Source organism: Aphelocoma coerulescens, chromosome 3 (genome assembly GCF_041296385.1).
Source record: "Aphelocoma coerulescens isolate FSJ_1873_10779 chromosome 3, UR_Acoe_1.0, whole genome shotgun sequence".
In the NCBI taxonomy this organism is placed as follows: domain Eukaryota; kingdom Metazoa; phylum Chordata; class Aves; order Passeriformes; family Corvidae; genus Aphelocoma; species Aphelocoma coerulescens.
In genome coordinates, this window is record NC_091016.1 from 121,882,124 (window position 1) to 121,898,552 (window position 16,429).

General features: G+C 40.6%; 1 protein-coding gene across 2 annotated transcripts in view; it reads right to left on the reverse strand.

Annotated features, from left to right (window-relative positions):
* Positions 1-1,013: 1,013 nt before the first annotated feature.
* The window catches only part of PKHD1 (PKHD1 ciliary IPT domain containing fibrocystin/polyductin), a 252,139-nt gene continuing 236,723 nt past the window's right edge, over positions 1,014-16,429 (reverse strand). The window contains exon 66 of one of the 2 annotated variants that reach the window (XM_069011802.1): positions 1,014-1,213. In XM_069011802.1, the coding sequence (XP_068867903.1) occupies positions 1,164-1,213 (50 nt within the window). In that variant the 3' untranslated portion in view covers positions 1,014-1,163. Of the gene's footprint in view, positions 1,214-3,383; positions 3,845-16,429 lie in introns of those variants that run through there. The other variant, XM_069011801.1, reaches the window with a different exon arrangement.

Here is a 16,429-nt window from a genome sequence, read left to right on the forward strand (position 1 = left end):
TGCCATTTCAAAGATAAATAGGCTAATTTCCCTATTACTGCTCAGTTACTTGTTGCATCAAAGATATCACCTTGTTTTAAACAGATGGTTTAAATTGCACATACTTGCCTTTTTTCAGTTAGCTCCTTTTATTGTATAATTTATTTCCACGGCAGACAGAAGGGTTTTGAATAATAAAATCACAGAATATCCTGAGCTGGAAGGGACCCACAAGGGTCATCGAGTCCAGCTCCTGGCCCGGCACAGACACCCCAACAATCCCACCCCGTGCCTGAGAGTGTTGTCCAAGCATTCCTGGAGCTCTAGCAGCCTTGGGGCTGTGACCATTCCCTGGGGAACCTGTTCAGTGCCCCTTCACCCTCTAGGCCCCAGTTGTTTCACATTAGAGAGAATAATATGCTACATAACACTGTGACACGCCAGCCAGCTTCACTGTTTTCAGAAATTAGCCTCTTTAGAACATTGTTTCATTGTCCCAAAGATATTTAGGACAGTTGTCTTTAAAGAACTTTCCCTTCCATCCATTGTGGATGTCCCATCATAACTTAGGTCTTCACAGTTGGAATAAATAGGTTGAATTGCACCACCAATTCAACAATTATTACAGTCAAACAAAGGGAAAATAAATTCCCAAGCCTGAAATTTTAACTCATCCTTTCATATGGAGTCTGGATTAACATTCCTGGATTACTCCAAAGAACCTCAATTCTTTCCATTGCACAGACATCAGTGAGATAATTGTTTATTCTTTTATGAATGAAGTCAGACCAGGGCTTGGAGCAACCTGGTCTGGTGGAAGATGTCCCTGCTCATGGCAGGGAGTTGGAACTAGAGGATCTGTAGGGTCCCTTCCAACACAAACCATTCTATGATTGCATGAGTCTAACATGGGAGCTTTAAAAATCAGCTCTTCACCTTTAGATCCAAACAGCTGCATGTCCTCCTCAGCAACAAGAAAATGGAAAATGAAAAAGATATACCACCCTGGTAATGTTAAAAAAATGGCAATAATGTAAAAAGAGACAGAGATTTTCTCTTTTATTGAACAGCATACAAATACAACATTTTTCTCATTTTCTTCCTCTCCAAAGGCTTTGTTATTTGCCATAGACTGAACATTACTAGTCAGAGGATTACCAAATATTGTTTCCTTCCTGTTTCTCTTAATTTGGCTGGAGGTGCAATGATCCAAGTGAATTGGAGCAATAAATTCCTGAAAAGAAAGCACACCCCTTATTTCCTTCTGATGAAGCAAAGTGCACACAGACACTTTATTTTAAGTCCCAAATATTGTGCTGAAACCTTTCTCCCTCACACATAGGCTTGGGAAGAATTTAGTGCTAAATAAATGCTGCCTCAAACCAGGCAAGATAAAACATAAATCATTGCATTAAAAACCTCTAACAAGTCTATCTGCTTTTTGAAATGACTGGGAGATGAAAGAGAGGAGTCTCATTTAAGAAGGCCCAGCGGAACAGTTCTGCATTTATATAGCTGTTATCAAAAGCAATTCATTTGGAGATCAAATAGACTGACAGATAGGACAAGCAGGGGATCACTACTGCCTTCAGGCAGCCAAAAGCAAGGATGGTTTCCCAGTACCATCACTAATATTGGGTCTAGTCAATGCTCATGTCTATTACAGCTCACAGTAACAGCCGGCTGAATGTTAATCTTCACTCCTTACACTCCAGTTCGATGCCGATTTGTAGCTGAGGGAGTAAATAGTCTACATCCCTTTCTCTGAGGTTTTTTTTCCCTTTCCTTTCTCTGGTAGGAGTAGCTCCTTTTGTAATCATTGTGTGTCTGCCACTGATTTAGTTCTCACAAAGGCAAGGCCGCTGAAGACAAAAGCAAGACAATGGACTTTGCCGTGTCCCGTTAACAGTGTGCCCTGCATGGACAGCACCTCTCTTCCTTGTGTGCTGGAGTCTTTCTGCTGCTTATTGGGGGGAAAAACCTCAATTCCATTGGCTCCTTTCAAAATGACAAGAAAAGCACTGCATCAGCCCAAAGCTGGCTGCAGTTTCTCCAGTGCAGCAATTTAGCACCCTATAAGGAAAACCTGTTTTTTCCTCCCCAAAAACACCATCCCTACCACTGGGGTAAGCATGAAGACTTATGTTGATTTTAGCCTTCTAAAATGTGTTTATGGTGCTAAATAAGTGAGGGTGAAGGAGTTTTAAGTTTTTTACTTGGTTTTTACCTGTTTTTTACCTGGTTTTACCTGATTTTTTACCTTTTAAGTTTTTTAACTTTTAAGTTTTAAGCTCAGGTAGCCCAGAAATGGCTTGTAATTACACAGTTTAGTGCTAATTTTTTGTCTAGTGGAAGATGTCTCCATCCATGGCAGGGGGTTGGAACCAGATGAGCTTTCAGGTCCCTTCCAACCTAAATCATCCTATGATTCTATGAAATCTCCTTGAAATGAAACTATCTCATCCACACTGCATCACAGCTACAACTTCTGAGGATCCCAAGACATGCCTCCATGGCCCTAAAACACGAATATTATTTTCTGTTGGGTTTGTTGTTTTGTTTTGTTTTGTTTTTTAAAGGAGGTCTGTCTTATGGCCACAGTGATGTTTTTATTGCCTCACGCTGAGAATATGTGCTGCATGCCTTGGGATGTAGTGGGAAAGAAATTTAGGATGCTGCAGAGTATAAATGGCTGAGGATACTGATAGCAGATTCTTCCCAACAAAACATGGCCAGCATTATACCCCAGCCACTTATGATAGAGCTGAACAAGGGATTTGGGGACCACACAGACAGTAAGATGCAATTGCCTTGGAAAGTGGGATTTCAACTTTCTGACTGAGCAAAACAAGAAGCCTGAATCAGCATAAATGCAAAAAAAAAAAAAAAATTGGACTGTGGCATGAGAGTGAATAGAGCATGTGGGGATGATGCTTTCCAACTTCTTTGCTATATCTTATGATTAATTTTTTGTTATTATTGTCTCCTTTGTAATTCAATGGGTTCTATAGGAGGAAAACAGATGGGTAAGCTGTATAATTTTTCCAGGTAAAAAGAGAATTGAGAGTTGTGGAAGGAGAAGGAGACTCATGAATCAAGAGCAAGAGAAAAAGGTGGGGTGGAAAAATATGTGAAATGGCATGCAATAGCCAAGGTGGAAGATAATATGCTAATTCAGGTTTTAGGGCTTAATATTAAACAATATATACACATTCCTTACAGTCACTGAACCACCTTTAAAAATTGGCTAAGTCCTACAAAGCATCCTGCTTGCAGGGCATAGCACCCTACAAATTGAATAGACCAATATAGCCTGGAAAGAGAGGTACAGAGGGTGAGGAGGGAATACTAGAAGAGGAAAGACCATTCACTCTCTTCCAGTAAAAGGACTATGAAATAAAATACATAGCTCAAGAGACAGCTTTGAAACATTCAAAAGGACTGTTTCTTCAAAGGACACTTCAGAAAACTAATGCATTCCTTGCTGTATGATAGCAAGAAGACGTTCAAAACTTACATGGATTAAAAAAAAAAAACAACAGGACAAATAAATGGTGAGAAATCATCAAGGAATGTTAAACAGAAATGAGCTTCCTCTGAGCTGGAAGTCAAGGGAGAGTAGGGGAATACACCAGGGAAACACCAGCCTTTGCTGTCCTGCTTCTTTTGTGATTCCCTTGGCACTCTGGACACTTTTAGTCACTAAGCTAAGTGGATCTTTGATGTGGACCAGCCAAGTTATTCTTCTGTCCCCACCACGAGACATCTCTTTCCTGTTCTCTGCTGGGTCTTGCTCTTTGTTCCACAGCCCAACTGCCCTGCAGATAGTTTTCCTGCAGAGTTCTTGATCTGCTGACCTGAGAACCTATTCATGGGTTAGAAGAAAACAAAACCAACACCATCAACAAAACAAAGTCATGGTCCCTCTAGTGCAGCCAGCTCCATCGTAAGGAAATCCAGCACATCACTTGGATGCCAAACAAGAGGGGATGAAATACTAATTAGGGTAAGACTTTACAAAAAAGGCTATCTGCCCCCGTGAGAGTCCAAGCCTCCAAGCTAGTCTCTCATGGAACAAAAGTAAGTTGTCAGATTTGAATAATTTCCCTGCATGTAGATAAATCCTCGCATTTCTACATCCCCCCCTCCCTCCCCTGCCTTCCTCTTCCCCCCTCTCTTCAGTTTTGCAAACAAGAAAAGAAACACTAGGAGCTATTTCACTGGATAACCATGCAAATGAAACAGGAGATTTAAATGTCTTAGCAAGGAGATCAGAGACACAGTTGGAAACAGCTGTAAGGGGCATTGGAATGATTATAAGGGAATAGGATGGGTGCATTATTTGGCTTGGTGACTTCATTAGTGATATTTGGCATCAGATGCTCAGCTGGTGTGAATCCAAAGAGCTCCTCTGTGCCTGCTTAACCCCTCTGAGGATTCACTTATTTGTCCTGAATATGGATTTCTATATTATTTTATTTTATTTTTTCTCCACTGCATTGGTCTCCAGGCAGCGTTTTGAGAACAGGAATTCCAGCCATGAGAAGATATTTTTGAGATGGAACAAAACTCAGGGTTTATGTGTTGCCTTGAAGATTCTGAGTACTTATTAGAGACAAAACCTTGGGGTTTGTTTCAACATGCCCACCAGTAAATGAAATGTGGGATACTGCATCTTTGCACAGACTACACCCCTAAATTCCCAGTCTCTTGTCATTCAAATTTATAGCTAATAATGTATCAGTTGTGTCTTTTTGCCCTCACAGCAGCACCTGTGCAATATTCATGGGAATTGTCACTTACGGTCTCTTTTAAACATTTCCTGAAACAAAATAAAAATACAGTATGAGTTTTTCTTTGTTTTTAGCTATTTTTCCAGACATATGGAAGTATTGTTCTTCTCCAGAAGACCTGTCTGTACATTTCCTATATTTAAAATGGAAGAATCTATAGCAAAAAGTAGAAATATGGTTCATTCTGAAAGAACACTCAGTGTTTTGGGGTTTTTCCCATTTGTGGAACATGGGGAGAAATAAGCAATCATTTGGGACATCCAGCTTGACAATATATCTCCAAAAATCCAACCACTTCTGTCCGTGGAAGTGTTAAAAAAAACATGTATGTGTGGTGCTTATGAACATTGTTTAATTTTGGGCTTGGCAGTGCTGGATTAACAGTTGGACTTGATGATTTCAGAGGTAATTTCCAGCCTAAATGATTCTATGATCTACATGGAATGGGTAAGGAAGACAGACAAAACACTTCTTTTTGTGCACCCATTGGGCACACGAAGTTCAGACTAAGGAATGAAAGAAATTGCACCTGCATTCAGGCACGATCTAAGAGGAAATACTCCTGTCAATAAAAGCAAACTTCTCTTCCATAAAAGGACTTGTTTCCACCTTTCCCAGTCAAACCAAGAATGCCTGTCCCAGGAAGTCCATAGTCCATGACTTCTCCTACCCTTGCATTCAAGTGAAAAGTTATCTAAAGCAGTGGAGAATTTTTGTCTAGAAAACAGACAATTTTGGTCAATGTTCTTTAAAAATATATCAATACTGAGAGGATCATTAAAAGCTCGGCGCACTACATTTTCCAAAGAAAATTTTAAAACAAATGTATTTAAGGAAGAAAACTTAAAATTTAGTTAAATATTTAATTTTCTGTTAAAAAAAAAAATCTCAAAATTTTCATCATCCACATTTAGGAATCTAGCATGGAATGTCAGTAACTTCTATAATAATTCTGGTTGTCAGGGAAAAGTCATAAAGGAAAAATCTGTTCCTCCAGCACTGCCAAGGCCACCACTAACTCACATCTCCAAGTGCCACATCTACGCAGCTTTTAAATCCCTCCAGGGATGGGGACTCCACCACTGCCCTGGGCAGCTTTGCCTGAGATGGACAACTCTTGTAGTGGAGAAATTCTTCCTGTACCCAGTGCAAATCTCTCCTGGTGAAACTTGAGGCCATTTCCTCTTTTCACGTCACTCGTTAGCTGGGAAAATGATTGACCCCCACTTGTCTCCAACCTCCTTTCACAATCCCAGTACCCTCAGCCTCTCCTCATAAGACTTGTTCTCCAGGCCCTTCACCAGCTGTAGAGACAGATGTATTGCACTCAAACCCTTTCTCCAACAGAGAAATTTAAATAATTTGGGTGCTAAGCAGAAAGTCTGAAATTCTGGTTGATGCTCTAACCCCATAACTCTGGGGGTTCTCTGCCCTTCTTGTCTGTGTCTAAGAGCAAACAGATACTTTTCATCTCTGCTTGCATTGCTCACACCAAACTCTGGGGCTGATTTCATTTATGTCTGTGAGGTAATGTTGATATTCTGGTTTGGAGTTGCATTTCAGTGCTGAAAGACTGCACAGGCCAGCATTAAGGGTGTTTCTGACCAGCAGAGCTTAGTCCAAGCAGGCAAGGTGTGAACGGAGCAAGTTTCTGAAATTTCCAAGGCATTGGGTCATGGAGGTGCAAGCTCAGGAAGCATCACAGACATCAGTATAATTATACACCAAATGGCACAACTCCCTGATAAGAAGGAATAAGCAGAGGGTGTATAAAACATGCAGTCCTCATGGTCCTGGGGTTGCTGGAAGGTCCTTCATAGATTAGGTTGAGGGATTGTTGTTAGTCCAAAATAAATCCACTTTCACCATTGCAAAGTGCAGGGGAGTCTCTCACCAGGTGTCAGGGAGGCAGAATTTTCTCTCTGTGAGTGCCTTGATCAGTGACCTCATGAGCAGCACCAGCAAGTCCTTGTAGTGCACCACAGCCCATTGTGTGGAAAGAAAGCATCCACGTTCTCAGCCCTCGGTGCTTTCGTTTCACAAAACCCTGCTCACAAGATAACTGCAGGCTGGAGCCATGAATCCATTTTCCCTTATTTACATGAATTTTCCACAGAGTCCTTCAGGAGGTATCATACTCAGCACTTCCCAAAGGAAATTATGTGTATAAAATTCATGAGAAATCCCTCTTTCTCTAGAGTATTAGTAGACATCTCTCTATTATGCAACCAGGAATATTATAAACCAATAAATAAACCTTGAGATGAAGGATATTTGCCTCACCAAAGCAAACATCCTGAGAGGTGTGAGGAAAATATGTGCAGTGGTTTTAAAGGATAGTCTTTTTGGTTTTGTTTTTTCAGTTCTGCAATATCTTTGGTGATTAAGATCAGAGCAGTACTGGCTTAGCCTTGGCAGCAATCTTAACACAGGAATATGATTCTAATCTGTAATCATCCTTGTAACACGCTTATTTTATTAAGCAATATTAATGAGCTTATATGTGTCATTTCATGGTCGAGCAGAGGAGGAATTTGGTGGCTTAAAACAAATTATTCTTTCCAGTTTTTGCCCATTTGCACACAGTAGAGCTGGAGGTCACCTGAAAAGCAAGTTTACACCTGAGCTCAAAGTTTCCAATCTGCCCAATAAAATGATCCTTGCAGAATGCACTGTCCTCATAAACTTTGCAAAAGTGAAAAGTTATTTGAAGCAGAATTTTTGGAGTTACTAAACTGTACTCTATGATTTAATGATTCTGTGGCTTTGAAAGGGGGTTTGTATAAATAAAAGGAGTAAAATTAACCACATTTACCTTTTAGACCCTATAAAACTGCATGTCCAGAGAATGGATCCCATGGACCTGGATGGGCTTTGGAGTCAGCCGAAAACAGACACAGGTGGTTGCTGTGACACCCATCATTTATCACTGGAAACTTCTCTCACATTGAGGGGAATGTTTTGAGGAGCAGATCCTGAAATCCATAAGAAAAACGTGGCTTACCTTCCTGATGATGCAGTCAGGGCTTTCAAAGGTTACTTTGCCAAATCTCTGCACCATGATACAATCAGGCAGGAAAGATTTAATTTTATGGGAATTTTCTTAATGTAAGAGGGTTGAAATACCTCTGAATGAATAAAGAGGACTGGAAAGCGGTGTCAGAGATGTTCCTTGCCACCCTACTTCCATTCCTGGGCTCTCTCCTGTCTTCCCCTTGCTGTCATGGGATATGACATTGCCGTGCTTAACAGCTTTCCCGGGATGAGGGGTGAGGTTGTACAATTTCTCTCTTTCCTCTTTCTAAGTCCCCTATCATTTATGTTTTAATTTTCAGCTGGTTTAAAATTCCTCCTTTTTCTTCAATGTGAATTGTTTTTCTCATCTGTGTTTCCTTTGTGAACACACACAAAAATTCTCTAACAAAATTCTGAACTACTTCTTCCACTGAAGACACCAAAACCAAAATCAGTGTCAATCCTAGAATAAAAGTAACCTCTTCTTATTTAAAATCTTTGTGTCTATGGAGCAAAATAACATTAGCTCCTTTGTAAGATCTTTATCCTGACAAAAATAATTGTTAGTTATTATCTATCCATAATGCTGAGAAGCTGCTCTCAGGCACCAGCTGTCAGGACAGAACCCTGCTTAGTAAATCCAGCCATATCCTTAAGTACAATTTTTCTGTCATCACAAAATGTACCTCATTTCATAGAATCCTGTTATGGTTTGGGTTAGAAGGGACCTTAAAGCTCATCTCATTCCACCCCCCTGCCATGGGCAGGGACACCTTCCACTATCCCAAGTTGTTTCAACCCCATCCAACCTGGCCTTGGACACTTCCAGGGATCCAGGGGCATCCACACGTGGCTGATCTACTGGTCACACAACATAAGGGATCTGTCCTCTTACTTTATTTATCATCCTCTGAGAGATGGAGAATCCATCACCATTTGTCTGAATAACAACTTTTAGTTAAACATTTTATTTATAGATAACCTGATCCCTCTGTGACCAGACTGGAAGCAGACCTGCTCAGCAGTGACTTCTTAAAACACATTTTGAGTCTCTCAGACTATTTTTAATCTACTTAAGGTGCATCATGCTAATTTTGTGCATTTTTCTCTAGTTTTGTAATCAAAAGGTCGTAGTGTAGCAAGTCAAATGCCTCACAGATGCCTATTACTTGAATACTGCTGTCCTTATCAAGTGAACTTGTAATCTCATCAGAAAAAGAGCTATCAATTTAGTCTGACAGGACTTATTTTCCATAAGCCCGTGTTGACTGGCATCACCTATATGTTCCCTCTTTATTTCTGAGGATGGGGGACTCCAGGGTATGAGGGAAGAGGCTTTACCACAGCAGACACATCTGCAGCTTCAAATTCAAGCACCAATTGTCAGCTTGTCTCCTGGAGACTCCGGCAGCCTGAAATGGCCCTGGAGTTATTTTATGCTTTGCTCTCTCCAAATCAAGACTGTCCTGTCTGGAAATCCAAGGAGGCCTTTCTCAGTCTCTATATAAATAATTCTTTCATACAGCCAACATTATTAGTCATAGTGTGCAATGGGCTCTGTATTAGAATAGCAAAGAAGCCCAGTGGCAGTGTGAAATGACTGATCTCCGGTGCGGATGGAGCCGGAGCCGAGGCCCAGCAGCCGCCTACCTGGAGGCAGGGCAGAATTTAACTTGGTGAGGCGGAGGAGGGATTGCTGATATTAGGGAAGCTGACAATTTGTGTGACATGACAGCTCCTCTGCACGGACTGCACTTTTCTTTTCCTTTTTTTTTTTTTTCCTTTAACCCTCAACACCTAGGAAATGAAACCAGTTTAGGTGCTCTTATTATTCTATTTCTATTTTTAATTTAGTTTCTATTTTTACTTTTACTTCTATTTCTAAATCCATTTCTATCTCTATACCTACCTCTATTACTATCACTATTACCATCTTTCTCTTACACTATCACAACTATTATTCCTATTTCCATTATTATTTCTATTTCTTTCTTTTTCCATTTCTATTTCTACTTTTACTTCTATTTCTTTTTCTAAATCTATTCCTATCTTTATATCTATCCCTATTACCAGTGATATTACTATTGTTTTCTGTAACATATCACTATTATTTCTATTTCTATTTCTATTTCTATTTCTATTTCTATTTCTATTTCTATTTCTATTTTTCTATTTCTATTTATTTCTATTTCTATTTTTCTATTTCTATTTCTATTATTTCTATTTTTCTGCTCTTATTATTTCTATATCTAATTCTGTTTCTACCTCTATTACTATCACTTTTACTACTATCACTGTTACCTTTTTGTTTCAAGGATGTTTTCAATGGCAACTGGGAAGCCAGAATGGAGCTGCACTTTTGGAAAATAATTAATTAGAAAGAACCTCAGTGCAGCCTGAAGCCTGAGTGGGCAGAGTGGGACGAGGGAGGGAGCAAAGCTGCATTAGCATTCTCATTTTGCACGTGAGGAGCTGAGGGGCAGAGACATTAAATGAGTGGCCTAGGGTCAGAGAGGGGAATTGGTGGCAGGATGCAGGCTTGAACTGAGGACAGCTGATATCCAGCCTAATTCATAAGCTGCAAGTCTTGCCCTGCATTACTTTTCCAGTGTTGCCTGTCTTCATTTTCCTCTCTGAAACAGGCTTAGATAACCAAAATGCTGTAGTGAATCTGTCTCAGGACAGATAGCCAAGGGAAATGGGTGTTTTTTTCTGATTTCTTTTTCACTTGCTCCTAGTGCAAGCTTTAGTGAGTTGCTTAACTCTTCCCTGCTTCATGTCATCTATCCTTGATTCATGGACAACAGCATGGCTTTCCCTCCTAAAGGTGTTAGGAAAAGCAGGAGTCTACTATTTCTCTTGGGAGAGAAAATTTGAATTTAAAAGACAATGCCAGAGATGTCAAAAAAATTAAATAAAAATATTTAAAATAATAGTTTTTAAGTAAATCAGATTTTTTTTGTTGGTGGTTTTTTTTTTTTTTTTTTTTTCAGATTTTTGGGGACTATATATACCCTCAGCCACCTTGAAATGAAGTTCTGTAGGCAACACTTGGAGGATCTGCAAGATGGGAACTTTGACTGACTGGGTTGGCTCCCAGGTCTGTGAGATGGCTGAAGCCCTGAATTCCTGTAAAATCTTAGGGCTGCTTTAAGTGGACAAACCAGGCAATTCCAGGACCCCCACCTCCAAGATAAGCTGGCACTGGATGAGGTCCTGCTAAGAGGGGCAATGAAAGAGCAGACAGCTACTTTCAGAGGGTAAAATTGCCACAGGACATCTACTTTGGCAGTATTTCTGCACCAGAAAACAACTCATGTTGGTTTTGGGAGAGATGGTGAAAGAACCCACTGGAAGCAGAAAGTGCAGTAGGAAGTACAGAGTCAGGTTAAGATGAAAATGAGTGCTTGGCAAGGTTGGAAGTCAAGTATGTCATTTAAATTGTTCAGGGAACACTTGCACAGGGTGATTCAGCCTGTCCTGCAATAGCTGTGTATGAAAAATGAAGAGCAGCATCCTCCTGGATCCATATCTGATGGTATTACCCACAAACAAGGGAGAGGTAAGTCAATCCAGACACTTAACTTTTAATAATTAGGGGTAATGAATGTAGATGAAAGGTAGGTGGGTTGGTTAATCAGCGGCCTCAATAAAAATATTTATACAATCATGGAATCATGGAATGGACTGGGTTGGAAGGAACCTTAAAGATCATCTTGTCCCATCCCCCTGCCATGGGCAGACACCTTCTGCTAGACAAGGTTTTTCAGACCCCCATTCAACCTGGCCTTGAGCACTTCCAGGGGTGGGGAGTCCACAACCTCTCTGGACACATTCTTCAGTACCAACTCTTGGGAGTAAAGAAAAATTTGTGTTGTGTTCAGGGTTTATCTCCTGTATGTATTGTCTCCATCCCAATGTCAAACTCCACACAGCCCAAATAAACAGCCATAAATATCCTCCCACTGTTACCAAAGGAAACCAATTCTTTTATGCTCTGCCTGTGAATATCAAGACCCAAGTCAGACATGATTTTGCTGAGCAAGAGTTTCCATTGCTGGCAATTTTGCCTTTCACAGCAGAGCAAAAGTCTCATTTTCAAAGTAATAGAGGTACTAAGACCCACAGCAGTGAACTTGTGACGCTGTTCATTTGGACTAGTGTTTCAGACTTCAGTACATCATATAATCTACCATGCAATTGTACATTAAACAAGTGGATACTGAATCATCTCTGAACTAGTAAGCTTCTAAGCCTGGTGGTGGACATGAAGATAAAAAGTCCCGATGGGCAAGTCTTAAAAGGGAGTTGTAATTTTTGTTTCAGCTAATCACCATTTGTGTGTCTGAAAACAGAAGAAAGCACAAGGCAGAACAGAACAAAATGCAGCATCCTTCTCCCTGCAATGCACATCTTTTCTCTGGGATTAAAATAGGGTTTGCATTTTAAATTTTCATTTACTAAACAGAAAAATATTTTACTAGGATGGAATGGTATTAAGGAGAAATGATTCTTTGTGTGCCCTCAGGCCTGGTGAAGACAGGATTTGATTTGCTGTGTTAGGCTGGAATCTGGATTGATACACAGAGATGAGAAGGTGTTTAATAAAATTTACATTTCATTTTCTCACTTGACACCAGTCTCCTGTCACTCACCAAATGAAGGGAATACGACAAATAACTTTTGTCAGCACCTAGACGTGGAGAGACAGTCGGGGGGGAGGGAGAGCAAGGGTGGGATATTTTTAGCATCATTCCCTTTGACGGCTGTGGGACTTGGCACCAGCTTCATCTTTAATGTACTTTGGAACAGAGGTGTATCAGGAGAAAAAGCACAAATTAATCCTGCCCACAGGTATGGACAAATGACCCACTGGGAAATGAAGGAGATGACCCTCACCCAAAGCAGCAGGGAATTTGGGTGATGCCCTGTGCTCAGCTTGTGTGCAGCTCCTGTTTCTGACAAATGCAGGCTGACCTGAAAGGAAGATGTCTTGATTCCATCTTCCACAGAGCTGCTCCAGAGACCCTGTCTCACTCCACTGTCTCAGCTGTGCCACCTCTTTCTGTTCTTCTTCTTCCCTAAATTAAAGTGTATGGTTTTATTATTAAGCCCTTTCATCCCTTTTTTTTTCCACCTGACTCTGGGTTTATAGTTGAGGACCAAAGGCCAGGGTCCCAGTCAGCATCTACATGCCACAGGTTTAACTGCACAAATCAAGAGTTTTTTGCAGGAGGATTGAGTATAAATATTCTCCTTCACATCCTGTATTACCCTTTATCTGTTCAGCTGAATTTTAAGTCAGGTCCCCAAATCCCACAGGATTCCCACTGAATTTGGAAAATGATGAAGAATGTGTGGTACATCTGGAAAGCAAGGTGAATAAGTATTACTCCCTATTTGTTATGCAAAAACCCAGGAAAATAGAAGGCAGTACACTTAAAATAAAAGCAGAATTAACTTATTTTTTTTTTCCACACAGGATTAGATAACTCAGTTTAACATTATTTTAGTGTTACACTTCTACAAAACGTTGAGGGATAATAGGTCATTATGAGCAACCAACAATCCCAGAAGTCTCTTCTTGCTAAAAATAAAATCCAGGGAGGGCTAATTTCATATTTTCTTTTTTCTTATATTCGTCCCCACATATCCAACATTGGCAGCCCTCAGGTCTAATACAATATGGAAACTATTCAGGGGCTGACCTTGCTTATGTGCTTATGGCCTTACTTCAAAACTACATTTTTTTTCCTCTTTGTTGGTTCTTCCTTATTGTTTTTCTCCTCTTTGTGAACAAAAAGAGGAAAGAAAAGAAAAAGAAAGCAAAAGAAAAGCATAAATACCTCCCCAAATAACCCTCCTCTAACAAACATTTCAACCTCCAGTTAAAAAATAAAACTTTCTCTGTGTCTTTCTATTTTCCTTTTCAGAAAACTCCCCAATGGCAGGGTCACTGTCGTTTACTTTTTGTTCTTTGAAAACTGAAAGTTTTGAAATGCTTTGGTGAGAGAGGAGAAGGTTGTTGGCAGCTTCTCGGCAGCTCCAGCCCTACACACAGAGGTTTGAGCCAGGGAAAAGAAGCTCTGGTACTCCTCAAAGATCCTTCCAAGGCTGACCTCAAACTTTCTTGGAACTCCAGTGCCCGTCACTGCAGCCCACCACATCACCCAGTATGTGAAGTTTTGTACCTCAGGTAGCACCTACCTCCCATCCCCACTGCCCCAAAACCACAGTCCTTATACATACCAGAGAAATCCCCCCTTGCTGGCATATTCCTGAACCTTGGAATGATCCTTTGAGGTATCTGCATTTTGCCCTTGCAATATAGTGCTGCTCAACAAATTATCACCCAGCATTTCCCACGTCTCAGTAGGTAGAAAGTTGGAATTATTTAAAATCCTGGCAAATACATAAAGAGTGCAAAAAATTTTATCTAAAAAACTGTGAATCTGGATAATCAGTAAGTGTCCAAAATCACTCTTGGAGTGTTGCATCATGCAGCTTCCCTGATGCACTGAAGGTTTCCTCTCACAGTTCCTAGCCCACCGAAGATTTTTTTGGGTGTAATTCACTGTTAATAAAGTCATTCATTGCAAAATAAGGAGCTCAGAGAAAAACCTTCTGACTGGACACTTACCTCCTTTATTTGCCATTTATACCTCTCACCCTATAGAAATAAATGCCATAATAAATACCATAATAAATAGGGACTGGAAGTTACACCATATAGAGATGATGAAAGGGTTTATAATCTCATTGCTGTTATTTGGTTTTTCTTTTTTTTTTTTTAATTTTGTCTTAGGCACACAATTCCTTCAACCCAGACTGTAATTAATTTTACTACATCACCAGTTATCTCTGCTCCCTAACCAGGCTTGTCATTTTAATTTTTCACAGGCTTTCTTTTTCCTATCCATGTGCCTGTTCCTGTATCTTCGTGAAGTCTCATCAGCTCTGGCCCAAAGCCTTAGGCAAATTTGTCTGCAATGCACTCCTCTACTTCAGACATAAGAGGAGAAAATATCACCCCCACAAATGGGGAGAAAAAAAAGAAAAAGAAGGAAGTAGAATAATTTTGACCATATATTGTCTAGCAATTCAGAAAACCTGGAGATCTTGATTAAAAGTAAGGCATCCTTTCAGCTACTCTTATTTATGTCAATAAAGGAACTCAGAGCTATTGCAGATGAGACTACAGAAAAAGGTTACCAGGTGGAAACCCCAAATCCAGGAAACTTAATGAAATTTTTGCCATTGGCTTCAGTGGGGTCAAACCTGTCAAATTTCACTGACATTTATCATGACTGTCCAGAAAGATTTTGGGTCTCCGAGGATGGATCTGTACAGGCAGATCCAGAGACTTTTTATTAATTTTTCCTGCACTTTGAAGGCTTCCTTGGTGTCCAGTGTGGGGAAGCTGCACTTTGTTAAGCCCAAGTAGATTTTCTGCAAGTGTTTTTTGTCCCTCACGAAGCTGGTCTGAGTTTGGGCTGTGCTGCCATGACATCCCCACAGACTCCTTCCAAAATCTGAGCTGAAATTCTGCTGCTCTTTCTTTATATCCTCACAGAAGCTGGACTTTCACAGCAGCTGAATGCCCTGAGCTGGGCCAGAGGGCTTGAATAAGCTCAAGTCTATGAAGGCACCCCCATCCCTCATGGCTAACCCACAAATCACACTGTGAATTCTTCGTCTGCCTCCTTCTGCTGCATCCCTGCCCTGCCCTCCTCCGGGGTTTTGGAATGCAGAATGTCACAAATTTATCCGTAAAACACCCATGCAAAGGTGGAAACAACTGTTGTCCTAATTAGTGTAAGGATCAAGGAGAACTCGATGATACAAAGATTAAGGGACTTGAGCAAGATCAGCAGAAGTACAGACCACAGCACAGCACTGACAGCAGGTGTCCCATGGGACAATCTGGCATTCAATTTGTTGGAAAATTAGGCTTTTGGCTTGGGACATGAGATATTTTTTCTCTTTCTTTGCCTTGCCTAGGACATGCTGTAGCAGCTTGGGTGGGGCTGTTCACAGAACCACAGAATGGGTTGGGTTGGAAGGGACCTTAAAGACCAACCCCCTGCCATGGACAGGGACTACCCCAGGTTGCTCCAAGGCCTGTCCAACCCGGCCTTGGACACTTCCAGGGATGGGGCAGCCACAACTTGTCATCTAATCACACAGCTCCTGTAAGAGTGAGCATTTTAACTTGGTATCATGGAAAACAGAGATGGAAAAGATTACAAAATAAATCTGGATCTCCCTCAGCCACAAAGCAGTAGGATCCCATTTCATCAACTGCTGTTGCAGTCAGCCGAAACCCAATTATTTTAGGAAAAGATGCCATTTTATGTTTAGCCATGAAAATGGCTTCAACCACTTCAAACAACCACTGAGTCTCATTCACATCTTTCTCTCTAATCACTACAGAGTTGTGTTTTTTCTTTTTTTTTTTTCTGATACACAAGATCCCCTAAATTTGTCACTTAGGATTCATTTAATGTTTGCACCCATTTGTCACCATGTTTTGTTTCACTTTCTCCCCACTTTTTTCCTGTGTGCCACCACTCGCTCAGTTGAAAATGCTGCAATTAAAGGCTTTTAGCCCTGCTAATTCCATTAGAGGTCCAGATATACAA